General features: G+C 38.9%; 1 protein-coding gene across 4 annotated transcripts in view; it reads left to right on the forward strand.

The window, feature by feature from the left end:
* CNOT6 (CCR4-NOT transcription complex subunit 6) overlaps positions 1-24,460 on the forward strand; it is a 57,465-nt gene that overhangs the window by 27,808 nt on the left and 5,197 nt on the right. For 2 of the 4 annotated variants that reach the window (XM_037058035.1, XM_037058036.1), the window contains exons 3-11: positions 7,113-7,299; positions 9,216-9,301; positions 17,110-17,214; positions 17,296-17,364; positions 18,371-18,528; positions 19,540-19,694; positions 20,240-20,394; positions 21,323-21,553; positions 22,996-23,198. In XM_037058035.1, coding sequence (XP_036913930.1) covers positions 7,113-7,299; positions 9,216-9,301; positions 17,110-17,214; positions 17,296-17,364; positions 18,371-18,528; positions 19,540-19,694; positions 20,240-20,394; positions 21,323-21,553; positions 22,996-23,198 — 1,349 coding nt within the window. The remainder of the gene's footprint in view (positions 1-7,112; positions 7,300-9,215; positions 9,302-17,109; positions 17,215-17,295; positions 17,365-18,370; positions 18,529-19,539; positions 19,695-20,239; positions 20,395-21,322; positions 21,554-22,995; positions 23,199-24,460) is intronic. The other 2 variants (XM_037058037.1, XM_037058038.1) reach the window with 2 other exon arrangements.

A 24,460-nucleotide genomic window follows, 5' to 3' on the forward strand; every position in this document is an offset into this window, starting at 1 on the left:
TTCTTCAAGTTCTTTTTTGCTCATATCTGTGCTCTTTTTATAGTTCTCCAGGCTTTCACCCTCATTTTTGTGGGTTCCCTCCTATTTTTATCTACTTTTCTTCCTCTAGTGGGATCATTGGTCACAGCAAATTACTCTGTTGTAACAGGAAGCTAAAGTTCATATGTGTACAGATTTTGAAATTCTGCTTAAGAATCTTCAGATAACAGCCCTGGCTGGTGTAGCTCAGGGCACTGAGCGCTGGCCTGTGAACCAAATGGCCGCCGGTTCAATTCCCAGTCAGGGCACATGTGAGAGGCAACCACGTGTTGATGTTTCTCTCCCTCTCTTTCTCCCTCCCTTCCCCTCTCTCTAAGTAAATTCTTAAAAAAGGAAATAAAAGAAAAAGATTCTGCAGTTAACAAACAACTCTCATTTTCATCTTGTTCTTGTTGCCCTGTGCATGGGGGCAGCACTGTGGCTGACTGCTTTGGTGTACATCTGTAGCCCAGATAACCACTTGTTCTAGGCCCTCGAGGAGGCAGTGTAGGCCAAGGAGAAGAGCGCTAACCAGGGCCGCCTCGGGACCTTCCCTTGAAGTAGGGGCTTGGGTCTGGACTCCTTGGGAGTCGTTAAATGACCTTTACATCCAGTACCGTGGCTGCAGCCTTTTTTGCTTTGTGATATTTTTCCAAGAGGAGTGATAGACCATGTTGCTCAAATTCTGGATGAAATTCTTCTCATTTTTTTTAGGACTGAGATATTTAGCTCTTCTTGATAATCATGATATGTATAACTTGAGTCAGTCAACTTTTAATCATGTCACCAGCCTGTGGAGCTGCCCACCCTCTGGGTAACGTTGGTGTCTGCTTTATGGAAGTTGTTCAGAGTTGTGGACAGGTAACCCGGAGGGGGGGGAAACCCAAGAATGGTAGTTCTGAGGCCATGGCTTATCACCAGAAAACATTTACATGCCTCATTTACTTATACATTTACTCATTTTGAAACTTCTGATATGATGGGTGATAGGACAGGTTTTCAGGGTCCTTTCAACCTGTAAGAGGTAAAGTAAAGAAGGTAAAAACTGTTATAAATACCTGACAGAAACTTGAACTACTATCTTTAAGACTGTCTTAACCAGCCTGGTGGGGTCAGGAAACAGATCCTAGGACAGCTGACTACCCAGGTAATGGTATGAGCCAGGGGAACATGGTGGAAGGACATCTCAGGAAGAGGGCACGTGAGAGTGTAAACAAGTGTACAGTGCAAGTCTCTCAATGCCCTGTTACATCTCTGAGCTTGCATGTGCACCGGGCACACACACACGGTTACTGTTGCATCTCTCTGGAGACGTCCTATGCATATACAAATACAAGCACAGATTCTTACTCCACAGCTTATTTTTAATTGAAAAGATAAGCTTTTTCTTCATGTTATATTTTAGAGAGATTTCTAAACAAGCATGTAGACAGATGTCCTGTACTTTTAAGCTCCATAATATTTCTGTCACGTGTGTACTGTGATTTGATTCAATGGTACTGTACTGATGGTTAGCCTGTGACACACGGTGCTATAGTGACCTTGCAGGTTACTCTGCATCTCTGTTAATGCATCTGTAGGTCAAAAGGTATATGCATTTGTAATTTTGACAGACAATATTTGACTATTTTTTTAAATATTAAAATTCAGAATTAACTTATCTAGTCCTGCCATTTTTAAAGTAATCATGTTATTTTATAAATTGGGATGATTTATGCTTTTCTATTTGTTCTTTTTTGTTTCCTTAAGTCTAATATACTTATTACATTCATTCCCAGGTATTTTACCTTCGGGTTCTTATTATAAATAGGGTCTTATCATCTGTTTTTTCATCTGAAGATTCTATACATTCGAAATACTGCTTTTCACATTAATTTTGCCCTTTGTTCTGTTACCTAAAACTTATTTTTTATATAACAGTTTTATTGAGAAATAATTTGCATACCATACAGTTCACTTACTAAAGTGTGCAGTTCAGTGGGTTTTATTATGCTCAGAGTTGTACAACCATTATCACCTTGCTTTTAAAACATGTTTATCACCCCAAAAGAAATTCTATATTCCTTAGCAGTCACTCCCCATTTCTTCCCCACCCTCCAGCTCTAGGTAACCAGTAGTTTACTTTCTACATCTAAAGATTTGCCTGTTCTGAACCAAAGTTTCTGCATCGTTTTACTTTCTAACCAGCAGTGTGGGTGAGGGTTCCAATTTCTTGAGTCCTTGAAAATACTTTTTGAAGCCCTGGCTGATGTAGCTCAGTGGATCGTGGTTCGATTCCCAGTCAGGGCACATGCCTGGGTTGCACGCCAGGTCCCAGCAGGGGACGCATGAGAAGCAACCATACACTGATATTTCTCTCCTTCTCTTCTCTTCTAAAGATAAATAAATAAAATAAAAAATAAAAAAATACTTTTTGATTTAGCCATCTTAGTGGGTGTGAGGAAGTATTTTATTGTGGTTTTGATTTGTGTTTCCTTGATGGTTCATGACATTAAGTATCTTTGTGTGTCTTTATTGGCCATTTGTTTATCTTCCTTGGAGATGACATAAATTTTTTAATGTAATGGGTGGGTCAGAGGAAGTGTAAAATGATCTCTTTTCCATTTTAGAAAGTCAAGTTTAAGTGTGAAATATGCAGTTAAAACTATAAACACTCTCACCTTTCCCATGTTTTGTAGAATCTCTTACCCTTAGAAGGGCTTTAGAAAATCTGTTATAGCAAAAAAGGAAAACAAGTATTAATGTACAAGTCCTGCACTTTGTTTTTTTTGGTCACATTTGCCCTAAAGTAGTTTATAAATTTGATGGTATTGTAAATGTTGCCATTGTGGAATTTTAATTTCTGATTGTTCGTGCCTAGTATATAGAAATATAATAGATATATTTGTATGTTGATCTATCCCTATGACCTTGCTAAACTCACTTATTGGTAGTATTTTTATAGATTTCATAGGATTTTTACAGGGGTGGCTGTACCATTTGCAGATACAGATAGCTTTACTTCTTCCACCTTTCCAGTTTTTAATTTTTCTTGTCACTTGTCTGGCTAGAATCTCTGGTGTAACGTTGAATGAGTGTAGTGAGAATGCATGTTCTTGGTTTGTTTCTGATCTTAGGGGAAGGCGGCCATTCTTTCACCACTAAGCTTTTTGTAGATACCCTTTATCAAGATTGAGGAAGTTCTTTTAAATTCTTAGCTTACTGAGAGGTTGTTTTTGTAAGTCAGGAATGGGTATTAATTTTTGTTAAATGCCTTTCTGCATTTATTTAGATGAGTTTCCTATCTAAGAAAAATATTTTGAATGACTTTTATTTGAATGTTCAAAGAATCTTGAATTTGCTGGCACATCTTTTTTTGTTTTGTTTCTTTGTTTTTGTTTCATATTTTATTTATTTTCAGTGAGTGGAAGGGAGGGAGAAAAACATTGATCATTTGTGTCCAGGCACAAATCTTACTTGATAGTTACCCTCTTAATATATTGTTGGATTTGATTTATTAGATTTTGTTAAGTTTTGCATTTGTGTTTATGAGGGATATTGAGTTACAGGTTTTTTGTACTAGTTTTGCCTGGTTTGGGTAATAGGGTGATGTTGGCCTCGTAGAAGGAGTTTGGAAGTCTCTTCCTGTCTTCAATTTTCTGGGTGAATTTTTGGAGAATTGATATTATTTCTTCTTAAATGTTTGGCAGTATTCACCAGTGAACCCAACTGGTTCTAGAATTTTCTTTGTGGGAAATCCAATACATTCCTAGTGTTGTACATCCATTGCTACCATCCATCTCCATAGCTTTTTGTCATCTTGTAACCTGCCTTCATTATTGGAAGATACTTTTGCTGGGTTGCTAAGTGGACAGGATTTTTTTTTAAGTATATTAAAGATTTTGTTCACTGTCTTCTCTCTTACACTACCTCATTTTTGGTAACAGCTTGAGATGTAATTCACACAATTCTCTGTTAAAACTACATTCAGTGGTTCTTGTATATTCACACAGTTTTATACACATGAGCAGTCATTTTCCATTTCCTCTCAACTGGCCAGCCCCTGGTAACTATATAATAAATATTCTGTTGTATGAATGTACCACATTTTATTTATTAATTGGTTGATGGACACTTAGCTTGTTTTCACCTCTAGACTCCTAAGAATAATTCTGCTATGAGCGTTCTTGTGTAAGTTTTTGTGTGGACAAGTTTTCGTATTTTTCGGGCACATACCCCGGAGTGGCCTCCCGGCTCTGTGGTAGCCGTGCGTTTAACCTGAGGAACTGCTCTCCTGTTTTCCCCACGCGGCGGTGGCCCTTTCCACCGCCCCCCTGCACCCGTCAGCGCTCCAGCTTCTCTGCGCTTGCCGATGCGTGTTACCGGTACTTCTGATGATCGTCATGCTAGTGGATGTGAGGTAGTATATATCATGGTGGTTTTGATTTGCATTTCTGTAGGCTGATGATATGGAGCATTGTTTCATGTCCTTATTGGCTATTTGTATATCTTCAGAGAGCTCTGTAAGATCTTTGCTTATTTTTAAATTGGTTTGTCTTTTTCTTACTAAGTTGTAAGTGTTCTTTATATATTATGGATACAAATGTCCTAGCAGATTTATGATTTTCAAATATTTTTTACCTTTCTTTGGCTTGTCTTTTCACTTTATTAATGATGTCTCTTGAGGCACAAAGGGTTTTAATTTTGATGAAGTACAATTTATCTGTTTTATCTTTTGTCGGTCATGTTTTATCAGTGTTATATCTAACAAGCCATTGCCTATTCCTGGGTCACGAAGATTTTTGTCTATGATATCTTTTTTCCCCTTTCTGTGTGTGTGTGTGTGCATGCCTGTTTTCTTCCAAGAGTTTTTGAGTTAATTTTTGTATGTGGTGTGAGGTAGGGGTCCATCTTCATTCTTTTGCATGTAGGTACCCAGTTGACTCTTGCCTTTATTTCTTAAGATTTTTGTTTTGTCCCTAACCCACCCCTGTTTTGGGACTCCAGTTACACATACGTGTAGTAGACTCTTTCAAGTCGTTCAAGAGTTCACTGATGTAATTTTCCCAGTGTGTTTTCTTTCTTTGTTTCATTTGGGATAGGTCTGTTGCTGTACCCTCATTTTAGACACAGTGTTCATTTCCACTCCAGGTGTTCCATCTGGGTGGACACGCTGTCTTGTGTCTACTGAGCATGCTCAGTCATCTAATCTCCAACCGTGTGGAGCAGTTACAGCAACTTCACCTGTCTGGCTGCTGATGTCGTTGCTGTCTCTTCTGGGCTTGTTTTGATTGCTCTTTCTCTTCATTATGAATGTTATCTTCCTGTTTCTTTGCATGCCTGGTAATTTTTCACTGGATTCCAGATACTGTGCATTTTTATCTTTGTGGGGTGATGCATATTTTTAAATTCCTATAGTTAGTATTGAGCTTTGTTTTGGGATACAGTTACTTGAAAACAGTTTGATTCTTTTTGAGACTTGCTCTTAAACTTTCTTGGGGATGATGAGAGTAACCTTGAGTCTAGAGTTAATTTGTGTTCCACTAAAAGTCTACTGAGTTACAGGATTTTCCCTTTGGCATTTGGCAACACCAGCTAGCCTCAGTTGTGTATGAGTCGGGGATTGTTGCCTATACTTCTTTTGGGTGTTTCTGTCTCAGGCAGTTTCTCACATACATATGTGGATCAATACTCCTATAGTTAGTATTGAGCTTTGTTGAAAACTTAATTAAGTTGGAACTTAAGTTGAAAACTTACCACCTGACCCCTCTGTCTTTATATCTGTCCTATCTGGTCCTCTGCCTTTGTCAACTTCAGCCATCTTTGTTTCCCTGGACCTTCCCTGTCTCTTCAACTTGGTGTTGGGGGTGGGGGAGTCTCTGGGTTTCCCCTGGGACCTCCTCCCTGTGCTGGCTGTCAGGAAGTCAGCAGAGACCCCTGTAGGGCCCACATTATTTCCCGTCCATCAGGGCTCACCCTCCTGCACTGGCTGATGTCTGATGGTTGAGATGTGTTCATTCATGTGTGTTGTCTGGTTCTGTCGTTCACGTGGGTGAGTCTGGTCTTTGTCACTTCATCCTGATTAAAAGTGGAAGTCTCAGATTGCTTTCCATCAGTAGGAGATCTGTTCTCAAAGACTGGTATGTTTTCATTGCATCTGTGTGTTTCTTTTCTCTCAGACCAGGTCCTAGACTTTTAAAAGAGATGATGGGGAAAGTTCCTAGATAGATTGTAGAAATGATTGGCATCTTGTCATGACAGGTCCAAGTGTAGATTTAATATTGCATTGATAGAAGTTATTCTGTTCTTAGTCATTGACTCTTGTGTCTACTACTGTTTGATTATGTAGCTGTGATTTAATATCAGAAATGTTCCTGGGCAAGTACTTTTACTCTTCGTTATTTTAGTTACATGATTCTTGATGCAGTTATCACTTGGGTAACCTGGCCTTAAAACTGCTAAACTGAGAATGTCTTGTGCAACAATGTAATTCCTGTTTTGGAGTTTAGATATGAACAGCATCTGAGATGCTGGATGTGATTCTTTCCTTTTTTGCATGAATCCAAATCAACCATGTTGAAATAGTGGGTTTATCACTTGTATAAATTATTCATACGTTTTCTTTTAATGTCATAGCTCAAGGGTGCCAGACTCATTTCCACCAGGGGCCACGTGAACTTCACAGTTGCTTTCAAAGGGCTGAAATAATTTTAGGACTGTATAAATGTAACTACACCTTAAATGTTAAGGAGTTGAAATTACATTCGGTCCTTTGAAGGCAACTGTGAGGCTGATGTGGCCCCCAGTGAAAATGAGTTTGACACCCTTGTCATAGCTGAAGCCACTAAAAAGTCTTAGCTGTTGTGCTCTTAAAGATAATGATACAATCTAATATTGATATATTGCCTTAAATGGGTTTTTCATTCTGCTAAGCATAGAGTTTATAACTTAGCAGCGAATTATCCTAGAACAGTTAAGGTTTCTCCTGTTAACCCTTTTCTTGTAATTTTTTGTGTGGTAAATTAGTACTCATCAAAACACCTAGGTATTCTTTGATCCAGGGACCAAATGATAGAGAATGCTATAATCCTTGCCCTGTTTTTCTTCTGTTACAGGTAGAGTAAGAAGCTTAAGCTCATCCTTGTGGTCGTTAACTCACCTGACAGCTTTGCATTTGAGTGACAATTTCCTGTCCCGCATTCCTTCAGATATTGCCAAGCTTCACAATCTGGTGTATCTGGACCTGTCTTCGAACAAAATCCGGAGTTTACCAGCAGAACTCGGAAACATGGTATCACTCAGGTGCGCAGACTGAACTCAGTGCCTGGCTGCACGGCCCCCGAATGAGACAGAGCACTCACTGTGTTAGGAAAACGGTACTGTCAGTGCGATGGCGTCTGACCAAAAGTAAACGCAACTGTATCCTTTATATAAAGGTTTCCTAGATAAATTGAATGTCAGCTAAGAAATACTCAAGTAGATCCATTGCTGAAATTTGTTTTATTGCTGTGGTTGTATTACATACTTTTTCTTGAATCAAAATTTTTGAAGAAAGTGGACGTAAACAAATAGAAGGCACCTGTGTGAACCCCACATATGCACTTACCTGTGGCAGACAGTTGTGGTGCCTTCCCCCTGAAATTGAGTGCAATGCTGTCCTTAACACAGGGTCCTGGGCACCATGGCCAGTTAGGGAAACCTTTTTGGGCATTCCAAGGCTTATATGCATTATGGTGATAAAGCCTAGACCTGAAAAAAGCTAGTGGTAGTCATTGAGTTGGGGACTGTCCTGTGGAAGTGCAGGAGGCAGGTGGGATGCAGAGTCACCCAGAGGTCAGATGCGAATCCTGACTTTGCCCTTTATAAGGAGTATGATTTGGGCAAGCTTTTAACCTCACCGACTGTTTCCTCATCTGTAGAGTTGCTATAACACCTGTCCTGCCAAGGTGGAGATTAAAGATATTTGAGATAATGACTAGAAACCAACTAGCAAACAACCTGACACATATTGTATTTAATCAATGGAATCACTATTATTTTGTTACCTGTGTTTTATAAGGTAGGTGAGACCTGCTCAAGATGAATATAAAGCCAATTCCTGGCTATTACACTAACCCCAGTGAAAAATCTTGCCCCATTTTGTGTTACCTGCCTTTGCTCAGTAGTCCCACTATCTTTTTGCCGAGTAGTAAAAAGGAGTACGGACCTCGTGACTGACAGTTTCTTTACCTCTATCTCTCTCCTTATTCCAGCCTTTGACATTTTTTTAGGCTTAATTATTGAGCATGTATTACGACCATTTCTACCAAACCAAATTTACTTAAAGGACCTTCTTTCCCATACGTTATATTTGGAAATAAACATAAACCAATGAGAACATTTTTCTTATTTATTTTATGACCTTACCAACCACTGTTTACTCATTAGTAACTGAAGTTTATTTAAATTCCAAGAACCAAGGATTATAAAAATAGTCGTTATTTACAAATAAAAATTGATGAATAAAACTTGAAGGAAGTTGCCAGGACCTCAATGCTGGGTCTTTGTGGGGATTTCTCCCTATTGGAGAGCCCTTTGATATTTATTTTCTGGTTTTCTGTACAAAACACATCATTATAATGACAATTAGTAGTTAATATACTGCCATTACTTCAGAAGCGAAACTTCGGTGATTTTGAAGTGTTAATCATAAGTTTGTGTACAGCTGACAGCAGCTGTTTTCAGTTGGTATTACATGGTTGTTTTCATTCTCATTTAACAACGCACACCGGGCTGGCCTGTCATTTTCACTTTCTTCAACGTGTCCCGCAGCAGACGCCTCTGGGTGGGAGCTGTGCTCTCGGGGGCACCTGTGGGCTGCCAGGGCGCCCACTCACACACTGCTTGTGGGGGAGGTTGTGTGTCTCTTGGATCGAAAACCTTTAAAAAATTCAGGCTTGTATTTTGTTGGTCTTTTTTTCTTCCTCATTTCATTTTTCTAGCAACTCATTTTTTCCCTGTATTTTTACAAATGTATTGTTTTATGGAAGTTTGGGGTGGGGAGGTTGTATGTGTTTTTATCACATGTGATCTGAAAAGCACTATACTAGACATTGGAAGATAATATAAAATTTTGCAAATTTTTTTGATCTTATGTTTTCAGAAATTATATTGTTGATGTTAGCTGTTAGTTAAAGGTTAATATATCTTCTGACTTTCTGGAACTTTTATATCAACAGGGAACTCCATTTAAATAACAACCTGTTACGAGTTCTACCTTTTGAGCTGGGGAAACTGTTCCAGTTGCAGACTTTGGGCCTGAAAGGTACAACTTCCCATATTTGTGCCTCTTTTGGTTTGTATGTATGTCTTTGAGTCTGAAGAAGCCATAAGAGGGAATCCTTTTACCTGGGGATTTATGAGCTAACTCTTCCCCTAACTTCATTAATTTGTAAGGTACTTGGAGTGCTTTTCTTTCCTGTCCACCTATAAACTGTCTGCTAGTCTTTGTCCCCCTGTTTTCCTCCTGGTCCAGCCTCGCCGTTCTAGCCTTTGTTTCAGTTGCCTTGTTCTCATGGTACACCCGGTGGTTACACTTTGGTGGTCGTCATGCAGCTGTCTTATGTTCAAATCCTAGAAAATGGCAACTCCCACAAAGTATAGAAAACAGTAAGAAAATTTGGACCTGTTAATAAAGTATTGGAGCATTTTTTTAAAAACTGGATTTATTAGGACTTTCCTAATATATTAGAATTTGATCCAGTAAGAACCGTTGGGAAGTATATTTTTTAAACCATCAAAATTAAAAGTCACATTATAATATGTGAACACTTACAAATATTTTATTATATTGATTTCTTCACCAGTCTTGTAGCTTACTTTATGATGGATTACTTTTAGAAGTCACATAATGAAGTCTTCACAAATTGCACTCTTTGTTTCTTAAAAAATACAGTTTTAAAATGAGGTTTTATGCCTATATGTTTGTCATATAAATAATGATACAAAAATTAATTAAATGGAAAAAATTTGCATTTTAAATGTGATAAACAAACATGTAATATGTAAAGTATACTCATACCCTGACCACCAGAATTAACCATTAATATTTTGCCAGTTTTTCTTTACGAAAGAAGTAGAACATTATAGAATTCCGTAGAAAATTTCAAAAGTTTTAGGAGCTTTGTGCCAGGAACATTGGAGGAAGATAGATGGGGTGCGTAAAAGTAGGTTTACAGTTTGCATGGACCATGATACAATCATTTATAGATAAAATAAGAATAAAGTTTGTTTTGTGTAGTCACAACTGTAAATCTGCTCCCCGTCCCTGTATATTTCTTACTGTAAAGATCACAGTTTGACACAGAGTCTTTTACATAACAAAAATTTTAAGGAAGTCCAGTTTATTAGTTTTTTCTTTTATTGACCCTACTTTGGGTATTAGGTCTGAGAACTCTTTGAATAGTTCTAGATCCCCAAAAGTTTATGTTTTGTATTAAGTTTTATGGTTTTATGCTTTGCATTTAAGTCTGTGATCCATTCTGAGTTAAAATTAAGTTAAAAAGAGTGAGTTGTATGTCAAGGTCCTTTTCCCCTCCTAGCCTGTGGGCGGATGCTCAGTTCCTTCAGCACCGTTTGTTGAAAAATCTGTCCTCAATTGAATAGGTTTTGCTTTTGTGGCTTTTTGAAAAATCGGTTGGACATATCTGTATGGATCTATTCCTGGGTTCTCTATTCTGCTCCGTTGAGTTGTGTGTGTGTCCCTCTGCAAATGAGTGCCTCCTAGTTCCTTGAAACCTGAGACAGGGTAGTGCATCTTGAAACAGTGTCTTGATGTGGGACAGGCCACTCCCTCCGCTGCTGGCACGCGTCACATGATGATGTTTCGGTTGATGATGAAACACATCATACGCAGTGGTGATTTACCGTGTACCTCTGTTTGTGACTGGCTGTACTGTCTAGGCTTGTGCAAGAAGTACACACTAGGGTGCTCGCTCAGTGACAAAACCATCTAGGGACATGTCTCTTGGAACAGGTCTTGTCATTATGTGGTGCACAGCTAAACAGTCTTCTTTTTCCAAATGATTTCACCTGTTCTAGTTCTTCTGTCTTTCATTATATCACTGAAAATAATCTTGTCTATGTTTACAAAAACTTTCCTGGGATTTTGATTGGAATTATATTAAACATACATATCAAATAGTGAAGAATTAACATGTTTGCAATGCTCAGTCTTCCAGTTCATGAACATGCGTGTCTCCCTGTATATTTAGCTCTTGCCTTTTTTCATCATTGTGCACTTTTGGTATATAAGTCCTATAAATGTTTTGTTATGTTTACATCTAAGTTTTTCTGTGGGGTTTTTCTTTTTCTTTTTTTTTTTAGTGATTCTAAATGATACTGTACTTTAACTTTTGTTGTTCCTTTACAGTATGTATTCTTTTTCTTGCCTTATTGCTCTGACTAGGACTTCTAGCACTCTGCTGAATGAGAGTTGTGACAGCAGACGTCCCTTCTTTGTCCCAAACTTAGAAAGAAACTGTTGTCTTCACTAGTAGGTATAATGTTAGCAATAGGTATTTTGTAGATCCTCTTTCTCAACTTAAGAAAGTTTCCTCTATTCCTTTGTTTCTGAGAGTTTTTAATCATGGGTGGTCACTTGCATTAGATGGTATAATGATGTGACTTTTCTTCTTTAGTCTGGTAATTGATTTTCAAATATTGAACCAGCCTTGCACTCCTGGAATAATAAACCCTACTTAGTCATGCTGTATAGTTCTTTTTATTCATTGCCAACTTTATTCATTGTATGCTAATACTAGCTTTATGAATGGATTTGTAAGTGTTCTCTCATTTTCTTACTGGAAGAGATTCTGTAGAATTATAGTTAATTCTTCTTTAAATGTTTGGTGGAATTTTCCAGTGTAACAATCTGGGCCTGGAGATTTCTGGTAGTTTTAAAATTACAAATTTATTTATTTATTTTTTAATAGGTAAAGGACTTTTTAAATTATCTTGTTGGGTGAGTTGTGACAATTTGTGTTTTTCAGAGAAGTGACCCGTTTTCTCTGTTGTAAAATTTATGTAGAGTTGTTCATTGTATTCCTTTATTTGATTTCTGTAAGGCCTGTAGTGATACCATCTTTCATTTCTGATGTTAGTAAATTTTGTCCCCGCTTTTGTTCGTGGTCAGTCTTGGTACAGGTTTGTTGGTTTTAATTATTTTTATTTATTTATATATTTTTTCAGATTTTATTTATTTGTCTTTAGAGGGGAAGGGAAGGAGAGAAGGAGAGAAACATCAATGTACGGTTGCCCCTTGTGAGTCCCCTGCTGGGAACTGGCCTGCAACCCCGGCATGTGCCCCGACTGGGAATCGAACCGCGATCGTGTGGTTCGCAGGCCCGTGCTCAATCCACTGAGCTACACCAGCCAGGGCTGTCAGTTTTATTGATCTTTTCAAAGAAATGGCTTAAATATTTTTCCTCCTTTTTCTCTTTTCAACATCATTAATTTCTGCTCATTAGGGTTTTCATCCTTCCTTTTGCTTTGGGTTCATTTTGCTTTTTTGCCCCTGGTTCTTAGGATGGGAGTTTGGATTATTGAATTGGGGCTTTTTATCTTCTAATATATGCATTTTGATGCTATACGTCTCCCTTTTAGCACTGCTTTAGCTATATCCAACCACGAATTTTGATGTATTATCTTTATTTTCAGTAGCTCAATGCATTTTAGAATTTCTCATGAGAATTTCTTTATGATCCATGGATTATTTAGAATTTTTAATTTTTAGTGTGGTTCTGTTGTGGTTGAAGAATATATTCTATGTCATTTTAGTTCTGTCAAATTTATGGCCCAGGGTATGGTCCATCCTATTTGTCCCTTGAGCACTGGACAGGAATGTGTGTTTGCCTCTTAATGGATAGAATGGCATTGTGGGCTTTTTTATTTAGTTCTGTCAATTATTTAGAGAGGGCTAGAAAAAATCTACAGTTATAACTGTCCTAGTTGTCGGTTTTTGTCTAAAATATTTTGTAGTTCTGCTGTTTGGTGAACACCACACACTTTTAGAATTGCTATGTTTTCTTTTGACATTACATGGTTCTCTGTCACTGGTAATTTTGCTTCCTCAGAAATCCACTTTTTTATATTGATGTAACCACTAGCACCTTTTTAAATTAATATGTGTATGACATATCTTTTCTTGTTGTTGATTTATATATTTTTTCCATTTTTTCCTTTCAACTCACTTATATTATTATACTTGAAGTAAGTTTCTTATGGACAGAATATAGTCAGGTTATGTTTTTAAATCCACTCTGCCGGTCTTTTATAATTGGTATATTTAGACAATTTACACTTAATGTAATTATTGATATGTTAGGACTTTTGTCTAATATATATATATATATATAGTTTTCTAGTTCTCCCTTTTTTTGTTGTTTCATTTTGTTTTTTACCTTCCTGTGGATTACTTAAATATCCTTTAAATTTCCATTTTGTCTGTCTATAATGTGTTCGAGATACCTATTTGTATATCTTTTCTAGTAGTTGCTGTAAGTATTGATATATATATATATATAAACACACACACAACTTATTATAGTCTGCTGGAGTTATTGCTAGTTTGAAGTATAGAAACCTTAACTGTCTTTATGACCTTCCGTAATATTTCCCCACTATTTATGATACTCTTGTCTTAAATGTTTTCTCTACATAAACTTAGAAACAAATGAGTGTTACAAATAAATTTTAACTACCAATGATGATTTAGAAAATTTAAGATAAGTAAGGCCTGTTTATTATATTTGCCACCCTGCTCCTTTTTTATTACCATATTCTTTTATCTCTCTTCCTAATGTTTCAGGGTTCCTTCTTTTATCATTTCCTTTCTATTCAGAAAATTTCCATTAATGGTTCTTTTAGGGTAGATCTACTGGCACCAGATCTCTTGGTTTTGTTGTCATCGGGAAATGTCTTTATTGTTTTTGCTTTGTTCCTAAAGGATATTTTCACTGGGTATAGGATTCTGGGTTGACAATTCTTTTCTTTCAGCACTTGAAAAATATCGTGCCACTTTCTTCTGGCCACCATAGTTTGTGGTGATAAATCAGCTGTTATTCAAATTGTTTTCTCCCTATAGGTAAGGTCTCTTCTTCTCTGTCTTGAAAATTTTTTATTTGTCTTTAGTTTTCAAAAGTTTAATTATGATGTGGCTTGGTGTGGACTCCTTTGGGTTTGTCCTGTTTTGGTGTATTTGAGTTTTCAGCCATTATTTCTTTGAGTACTTTTTCAGTCCCGTGTTCTTTGTCCTTTGCTTCCATGACCTTGAGGGGTTTTTGTTTTTCAGTTTTAATGTTTTCATTTTTTAATGTTTTGTTTGTCAAATTTTTCTTTTTCTTTGCTGAGGCTTTCTTTTTTTTTCTCATTTATCTCAAGCATACTTGTAATTTGTCATTAAAGCATTTTTAGCATGCTCGCTCTGGTTTGATTAGGTCATTCTTATGTTCTGTCATCTCAGTGTTGGAATTTTAATCCTTTTTTCATTCCGTTTGAAATCTTCCTCGTTCTTGTTATTAGTGATTTTCACTTGAAACTGGATATAATCGTATTATGTTGCATTATTTAAGTGGTCTGGTTTTGCTGACTGTCTCTAACAGGGAAAGTGTGGGGCACGATCTCCTTACTGCCAAAGGAGATCAGAGTTCAGATTCCCTTTGAGGGTCAGCTGGATGAAGGTGGCAGTTTTGGCTTTCTGTGCATCTCCACAGTGACTGCGTAGAGGTGACCTCATTATTGCTGCGAGGTGGTAACAGCCTTGACTGTCCTTGTCCTCCTCTGACATCATTTCTGGAAGGGATGTGGAGAGCCACCTCCTATGGGGGGTTGAGGTGGGAGTCAAGGCTCCGCTCATGCTGACACCACAGGATGGGGAGGAGGAGGTCCTGCTGCCCAGAGGGAACAGAAGTCCCAGCTCCCTCTTATGCCTACTCTGGGGCTACCACCCTGCTAGGGATGTTGGGCCCCCCTCACCTCCCCACAAGGGGAAGGTCTAAGTCCCCTGATTGGTAGCCTTTGCTGACAAATGCACTTGTGTTTCTTGGTGTTTAGCTGGAGCAGAGCTGTTAATACCTAACAGTTTTGTCTTGTTAGGCAGTCCTTTGGCTTTTGTTGGCATTTTTATCTGCACTCATTGGTATTTCGATGTTGCTAGCTTCCTCGGTTCCATGTCTGGGACATTGAGGCAAAAGTTAAACCCAGAGAATTCATCACTACGGTGTCCTTCAGGTCCTGGGGTCCCTAGCTACTCCACCTCCTCAGTGCATCTCAGGCTCTGAACATCTGTTCACACATGAGGTCCAGGGATTTTATTTATGTTTAGTAAGAGGAATCGGGAAAAGTAGGGCTACTCCATCCTTCCACAGGTAACTTTTGTCATTCACTTCAAGGTCATGTTTCAGTTCCAGAATTGTGTTGTCATTCACTTTACTCTGTTTGCATGGGTGTGCACAAATAGGTTTACAGTTGTAAGTATGCAAATGTATTTTTATATTATTATTTATTAATTGTCATGTGTGTATTTATTTGTGTTACAACTGTAAACATACTTTTTCCCACCCCAGTATTTTATTTTTCCATGTAATGAAGAGCAGATTAATTTTAAATTTAAAGGAATCCCCAAAAGCAAGCAGACATTGGGGGAAATACTCTGGCTTTGGCTGTATTTATAGTCATAAATAGGTGTAGATGTTGGGGGGTGGGTTTTAATTCATCAAGAAACATCTTAGAAAGGAGGGTCACATAGTCCTAAGTAGTCAGTCACCTCTAAATATTTTTGCACGAGAGAGTAGTAAAAAGATAACATTGATACAGGTCTGGTCAGAGTGGGCTGCAAACCTGATATTTGTAGTTGACTTCGTTTTCGCAAGCTCTCTTGAACAGGTGGTCCTCTGAACTCACAGGTCACAGCTGTGCCTGCCCCACAGCCCTGTGACTGCATGAGAGTCTCAGGGCTTTAGTAGTTGTTGGGGACTGTGCACGTGTGAGGAGTGGGGCTTCTGCAACTATCTTCCTGCGGAGACAGGCTCTGCACCTGCAGCAGCACGTTCGTACCTTCGTAATTCTCACAACCTTCTTCCCTCCCATGTAATTCAGCTGTACAAAGGCCATTCTGCTACTCACGGAGTAGGGCACTTCATCTCACGAAGCTCCATGTTTGCCAGCCTCCTCTGTTCCGAGCTGGCTTTCTGTTAGGTCCTTTCCCTTGGTCCTCCTTCTGCCACTGGAGTCCAGTCTTTCACAAAAGAAGAGAAAGTGAAGACCTTTTCTCTCTGGGCTGTGCTCATTCTGCTGGTCTACATCCTTTTGTTGTTGTTGGTTTTCATTTAGCATGGTTAAGATGTTCTGTCATGTCAGCTGCCTTCAATCTGTAGAATTTATTAGTCTTTAAGTTGAACCAAGGCACCATCTGTATGGTGCGAATAGGCGCTACAGTAAACAGTGCAGTGTGGTGTTTTGTCTCGTGTGTAAGATGTTCTTCTGAGAGGATTGGGACTCATACACGTCAGTCATTTCTTTTACTTTCACTTTTGGCAATTAAGAAACAGTTACTGGATTTATAGGTGGGTCATAGCCCTGGGTTTTTCCCCTTCTTTAGTGACTTGTTCTTAAACTAAGTCTGCCCCCTCTATTCAGTAGAACTTTTTAAAGTCTGGGTGCTAGACTGTATTTGTTATTTAGGAAGTCTTCTTGTTAGCTTTGTTGTGTTTCTAAATTTACATTCTCTGACTTACCCTGCTGGCCGTTAACCTTTATCATGCCTAGTCCTTCTCTCTGCTCCTCCCCAGTCGGTGTTTGCTCGCTTTGGTCACTACGAGAATGTTGAGGCAGGGCGCCAAGGGGTCTCTCCCACATTGGCATCACCCGGCAATAATCGTTTTTGGATATTCTGTAGAACGTAATGTAAATCATTGTCACTCTTCACATCAAAAACAGAAAAAAAAAATATTTTTCCTAGTATGCTACTAGTAACTGTATGCATTGTTATGAATGATCTGATGATTTGGGTATATTTTTCAATTTTAAAATATTTTAGTACTTGTTTCATTTTACCTATTTTAAAAATATTTCCAGGAAATCCACTTACCCAGGATATATTGAACCTCTATCTGGAACCAGATGGAACAAAAAGGCTACTAAACTATTTGCTTGATAATTTGGCAGGTACTGCAAAAAGAAGTAAGTGGTCACTTGTTTAAACCATGTTTTTAGGAAGACATGTAAGAATATTGCTTGATTTTGTGTTTTATATTCAACTAGTTTCAACAGAACAACCACCTCCAAGATCTTGGATCATGTTACAAGAACCAGACAGAACAAGGCCAACTGGTTGGTAGCCTTTTTTTTTTTTACTTTTTTGCTTGATCTTTATAAACCTAACAGTACTGTTGGCGTGCTTTTAGGTGATGGTTAGGGTTAACAGTGGGATGCTCACAGTTGATCTGTTTGGGAGATAATAGTGAAGACTTAATTCCTGCTCACCTGGCCTCTCAACTCTGCTATAGAAAGTATGCTGTAAAGCAGTGCCTCTCAACCGGAGGCAACTGTGTCCCCAGGGGACATTTGGCGATATCCGGGAGCATTTTGAGTGTCACAGCTGGGGAAATGCTACTGGCATTCAGAGATGCTCCGGAGCGCCCCGCAGTGCACAACATAACCCCACAGCACAGGTTACCCACCCACGATGGCGGTGGTGCCTCTGTGGAAAAACCAATCAAGTACTGAACAAAGTCAGTTATGATGACTTGATGACTGTACAAAAATCTTTTTATATTGGAAGTTTCTCAACCCTAGTAGGTTCCAAATATATTTGATACTACAGAATTGTAGGACAGACACAGCACTTACTTGAGAGAGAGATTGAATTAATAACCTTTAATCTCCTTTTAACTTAAATCGTATGGAAATAGTTTGGGAGCTTGTGTGATGGGTATATAAGATTTGGTCTGTGGTGCTCTTACCCTTTATCCATTGAGCAAAAAATGCCTGTCAGATTTCCACATTCTGTGTGAGTGGTGGATGAAGTGGTGGAGGGAGCACAGAAATGAGGAGCCCAGGGCTTAGAGGTTGAGGGCTCGAGATCTTAGTCTCTTAGCTTCTGAACCTTTCGTATGTACCCCTGGCAGGTAACACACTGTTCCATAATATGTTCGTGTATCTGTCCTTCCTCACGCGACTGTATTTATATCCACCATGTCTGGCGTAGGGTAGTTTTTCAATGAATATATATTGAATGAATAAATTCAAATTTAGCATCCAAGTGAACACTGTTGAGAAGTAATTGTGTGCTTTTTTTCCTGCCAGTGTTGAATAAGTAAAGTTATCTTTCCTACAGCTTTGTTTTCTGTCATGTGCTATAATGTTCTTTGTGATAAATATGCGACCCGCCAATTATACGGCTACTGTCCATCATGGGCACTAAGTTGGGATTACAGGAAAAAGGCCATTATTCAAGAAATTTTGAGCTGCAATGCTGACATCATAAGTCTTCAGGTAAGTCATCATAAGAGTATTTGTTTAAATTGCACAAATGCCCCAACATTGATTAAAGCAAGGAGCAACCTGGAAATGAATCGCATTGATGCATTTGAAGTCCTGCCTTTAGCAATTCTTTCTTTTTTAAAAGATTTGGTATATTTTTAGAGAGAAAAGAAGAGAGGGAGAGAAACATTGATCAATTGCCTCTCGCGCACCCCCAACTGGGGGGCCTGTCTCGCAGTGCAGGCGTGTGCCCTGACCGGGAATCAGTCTGGTGACCCTTTGGCTGACAGGCTGGCGCTCATCCCACTGAGCCACACCAGCCAGGGCAGCAATTCTTAAAATAGTGTTTTTTTCTGTTTTCACTGAATCCTGGGAGCATTCCCCGCCTGCTTTCTTTTGCAGCACTGTGTTGCCAAATTAAGCAGATGGGTTAAGCTGGGTTTTAAGCATTTGCTATGACAGCTGAGTACTCACCTTTCCCTCCCTAATGCCCCTGCACACTGTTTTCAAGGTGGGTGGCAATGTTACTGAAATTGTGAAATTGCTGAGATGATTTTGTTTTATTACCAGTGATAGTGCAATAATCAGGGTGGAGAGAGCATTAAGCCTGGGTGCACAGTAACTTTGGGTTCTTAGTCCATCTCATAACTTACATCTTATAACTAACCAACCTCACAGTCCCTCTCTCCCTGTGGCCTGAAATTAGTATCTGTGAAGTTCCTTCTACTTCTCTGATTCATACTCTATATCACCTCTAAAACAGAAGGAAATGTACATGCATAAAGATGTATGTCTTTTCGATCTTTATTCCTAAACAACAAAGATTTGACTTTGTCATCTGGTATCTGTTAAGTGGACAAGTAGGTGTTCTGATTGGTTTCAGATAAATTGAGAAGATAGTACTTCCTTCTTTATACTGCAGATTAGTATTTTGAAATAGTTTTAAGTCTCCACCTGTGTAAAGTTAATACATATGACTGATTTTGTCTTTTGAAATAACTTTTGCTGTTTAAAATTTTTCAGGAGGTTGAAACAGAGCAGTATTATAGTTTTTTTCTGGTAGAACTGAAAGAACGAGGCTATAATGGATTCTTCAGTCCTAAATCTAGAGCCAGGACAATGTCAGAACAAGAAAGAAAGCACGTTGACGGCTGTGCAATATTCTTTAAGACAGAAAAGTAAGTCATTTAATTTTTAAAGCAGAAAATTGTCCATGCAAGGTGGGGACCAAGAGTATGGAAATTAGTTGGAAAGTAAGAGAATGAAACATTATATTATCACTTAAGAAAACAATACTTCTGACTTAGACAATACTTTCGTTTGGAATCATCAGTAGTCTTGTTTTGCAGACACATTGGAAGTACTGCTGTGTCTCCAGGTGTTTAGTGGGATTTCACTCTAGTTACTCATTGAAACACCTGGCCTCCAGACATGGTGGAAGGGTTCTTAGACCCGTACTTGGGAAAAGAACGTGTAAAAATTACAAGATGAAGTATTCCAACACAAAACCTAAACAGAAGATAACTACATTAAGTTGTACAAATTGAAATCAAGATGTTATTTGTATCAGTAACAGACTGAGAAGAACTGTAAATGGGTGTGGGACGTTGGTTTTCTATAATGTGATGTATGTGCCGTTACAGATCTGTTAAGGAAATACACAAAATCTGTATTTGTCACAAAGCTAAAATCCTGGTTTTCGTGTGCGTGTGTCTTGTTTTAGATTTACTTTGGTTCAGAAACACACTGTGGAGTTCAACCAGCTGGCGATGGCAAACTCAGAAGGGTCGGAGGCCATGCTGAACAGAGTCATGACGAAGGACAACATCGGGGTCGCTGTGCTGCTGGAGCTGCGGGGCGAGCTGCTAGGGATGTCGTGTGAGTGGGCTCTTCACTGCCTGTGAGACTGACCTCTGAGACTGGATAGGAAAAAATAACCGTCGTGTAGTAACAGTGTTGTGTTGTCTAACCCCTGGAGGAACTCAGTGAGAATGTAAATCTTTCCTAAATACTGTGTCCCATTTTCTCTGCCAAAAAGCTGAAGATGAGAAACGATTGCCAAGAAAAGTATTTCAAACCTTGAAAGGCATAAAGCCAAATTAAAAAACAGTCCTTTTGTTCCCAAGGGTTTTTCACATAAAAGAAAGGTTGAAGTGTAATTTGTTAAAATAACTTCTCGGACAGAACTCCACGCGCTTTCTGTGATTTCTTGGCAGCGAGAATATTCTGTGAGCTACCTTGTCTTCCCGGCCTACTTGTAAGCATTATTTGAAAGGTCTCAAGTTCTGGAGAAATCAGCCACTTAGTTCAAATGACAAAGGGTTACTTAGAGTGATCATCATGCTGAGAAGTGAAATTTCTGTCACCCGAGGAACAGTTGGCACTGGGGTCCTTTAACCTGGAGGACAGAAGGGTGAAGGATGGAACGCCACGGCCACCCTAAATGTGGCCGCTAAGGGAGTGTGGATCTCATTTTGTGAGGGTCAGTGGAGTACATCTAAGCTAATATCAGAAGCTTCAAGGAGACACAGCTATTTAAGAACAAAAACAAGGTGTCCTAAATAGAATGAGCTGTTTTTGATCAAGTAATGCATATGCAATGCTAAAAGTACACACACTGAAGTGTCAATGTCTGTTTCTCCAGTTTGTTGTAGGGTAGGCTCAGTCATCAGGTGGGAGATTGTTAAGTAAATTTTAGGGTTCTTTTTTGCCCCTAAGACTCCGAGGAGATACCCCTTGCTTTCAGACTCAGAGATCGTGTGCGCTCACAGACGGGTTCTGTCCGTTTCCTTTGTATCTGCTGCAGCTGGAAAGCCACATCTGGGAACAGAGAGACAACTCATTCTCGTGGCTAATGCTCATATGCACTGGGACCCTGAGTACTCAGATGTGAAGTTAGTGCAGACGATGATGTTTCTCTCGGAAGTGAAAAACATTATTGATAAAGCCTCACGAAGCCTCCAGTCCAGTGTATTGGGAGAGTTTGGAAATATTCCACTAGTGTTGTGTGCAGATCTCAATTCTTTGCCAGACTCTGGTAAGAAAAAAAAAATGACATTTTTATTTTTTAAAGATTTTATTTATTTTTAGAGAGAGGGGAAGGGAGGGAGAAAAAGAACCAGCGAAACATTGATGTAAGAAAGAACATCGGTTGGTTACCTCTCCTACCGTCCACCTGCGCCCCTGGACCAAACCCACAACCCAGGCGTGTGCCCTGACCGGGAATCAAATCGACAACCTTTCGCTTTGCAAGATGATGCCCAGCCAACTGAGACATTGGTCAGGGCAGAATGCTAGTTTGTGTAGAATGCTTTTAGACTTGAATGTTTTTGTAATGTCTTGTTTCTGATCATTCCAAAGTTAGTGAAAACAAATGCAGTTTGTAGTGGCAGCCAGGAGTCAGGTTTAAAATTCCTTGTGTGGAGTAGGGGTTACATTTTGAAAATGAAAGGGTGCCATGAAAGCTTCAGGTGAAAGGATGTTCGTCTTTGATTAACAACACATAGGTAATAACAAGGACTTATTACAGAACACATAATTAGGTTTCATTATGCTCATACTATATAGGGGTTGGCAAAAGTAGGTTTACATTTGTTCATATGGAAAGTAATATAATGAATAAATTCTACAAGAATAAACTGTTTTGCATGTGCGCACACTATAAACTTACTTTTGCCCACCTTGCATATGCATGTAATCCAGACTGCAGGGGCTTTGAGACAGCTTCTTTGGTATTCCAACGTGTGCTATCCAGTTTAAATTTAACCATGTATTACAGAATTTTATATTTGGGTGGTCTTCATTAGGAAAATCCACCTCAGGTGGAAATCAAAGTCCTTCATTTATATGGATCAGGCAAGTGATTAAAAAAAAAAGATTTTTACTTTTATCACAAAGCAGAAGAATAGAGAAAGCTTTATTCCTGAATATTTTTCCATGGATGGTTGTGTTTAGGAAATTGGGAAAGAAGTGCTCAGGGATGGGGAACTTGCCCTGTTACCAACTGGCGTTCCCTTCCGTAGTTGCCTTTATATAATGAGACAGTGAGTCCTAATCTCGGTATACTATACCAAGCAAGTAATTTAGCATAGGTAGAAATGTACATATGAAGATGCTGATTGTGGTATTAACTCTTTTTAAAAAGTAGAAACAGCCTGAGGTTTTGTTGTTGTTGTTGTTTTAAGAAAATGAAAACTATTTTAACAAATGTTATACACCAGCCCTGCCTGTGGTATTGTGCAATCATTTAAAAAGGTCATTGAGAGGATATAAAAGTTCATGTGAAACAGTAAAGCATAGCGTAAAATGTTCAGTGTACTGTTATTAAAACCGTGTAAAATGGATTTAGACAAGTCTGGCAAACGTAGAAAGCCATTTTAGAAAGTGGGCGTATTTTATGCATAGTTATGTTTTGTAGAAAGTGTAACTTTGTACGCTGTCATACTTGACAATGGAAAAGTCCCTTTATTTTCCTTCCAGGTGTTGTGGAGTATTTGAGCACTGGTGGAGTAGAAACGAATCATAAGGACTTTAAGGAACTGAGATATAACGAAAGTCTTACGAACTTCAGCTGTAATGGGAAAAATGGGACAACCAATGGGAGAATCACTCACGGTTTCAAGTTGAAGAGCGCCTACGAGGGCGGCCTGATGCCTTACACGAACTACACATTTGATTTCAAGGTGAGCTTTTTACGTCAGTGAACTTTTAAACCTCCGTGTTGTGTTTTCTTTTTAAGGAGAGTCTTGCTACTTTGTCTTGTCTTTTAAATGTGAGTATGTGTTCACATTAGGCCATATTGAGTTAGTATGTGTTAGAATCGTTTCAGGGGTAAGAAATCAGATGAAATTATCATAGTAAGTCCTGAGCTGACTGTCTCACCTTTTGGGGGCAATTGTGTTTCTCATAGACTCAGTACCGACGGCTGGGTTTGCAGTGCCACCGTACAGCAGGGCCCAGAGAACGTCCGTTCTCTCAACATCATTTCATTACAGTGTTGATGGGTGGCCGCTGGGGCTTAACTGTTGTTTATATCAACTAGCCTGTGTTAACATTGGTTTCATTATATGTCGTTTTGCTTCAAGCTGTCAAGTGCGGACTTACTGTATCTAAGTTGGTGTCAGTTAGGGAGATGTAGTCAGTCCATAATGTTGATTTACCTGGAACCTACTCCTTGAGTGAGAAAACTTGGTTTGCTGGCCATTTTAAGTTGCTAGAATATATTTATAGTCCTTACAGTTAACAGCCTACAGTGTGAGCCTTTCATTAGTGAGTCTTCTCATTTTTGCTATCAGCAGTTGTTTAAGGGCTTATGTTCAATTATCTTTTTTAGCCACTTTTGCATTTCTGCTTTCTTCAGTCCTACTTTTTCCACCTCTAACTTGCTGGAACCAGAATCGTTCAAGTTAGATTGTCTGCTAGACTGCAGGTAACTGGTGTTGACTGGTTCTTAATTTTAGTGGCGAGAGCTTTTTAGGCTCTTAAAATTTTTTTGAAAATTGATAGTTTTTTAATTTGACTTTGGGGGATCCCCAGTGCTCTAATGATTGAATCCTGGGAACAGATGAGTGTGTCAAGTTGAAGAGAGGCTGGAGTAGACCCAGGAAAACTGACGTGTAAATGACAATAACCAGAGAGGGGCAAAACCAGGATCATAGGAGCTTAACTGCCGAGGAAATAAGGCCTTGCTTGGAAATAGAAGTGAGTGAGGAGTTAGCTTCGGGAAGATGTGGGTGAGAGAGGTTTTCCTGGAGAGCTGGGCGGAAAGAGTAGTGTGTGTGATTGATGAGGCAGTGACGACCAACTTGGAGGTTCCTAAGGAGGTCAGGGTGGTAACCAAAAGGTGGGAAAGACTGGGGCTTTCTTTTCCCTCATTTTCCTGTTTATGCGTAGAGATAGAAAGGGAACATTTAAGTGTGGTTGCATACTTTTGGCCAAGAACATA

This window comes from Sturnira hondurensis, unplaced genomic scaffold, assembly GCF_014824575.4.
Source record: "Sturnira hondurensis isolate 20B ecotype Veracruz unplaced genomic scaffold, ASM1482457v3 Scaffold0009776, whole genome shotgun sequence".
Lineage (NCBI taxonomy): Eukaryota > Metazoa > Chordata > Mammalia > Chiroptera > Phyllostomidae > Sturnira > Sturnira hondurensis.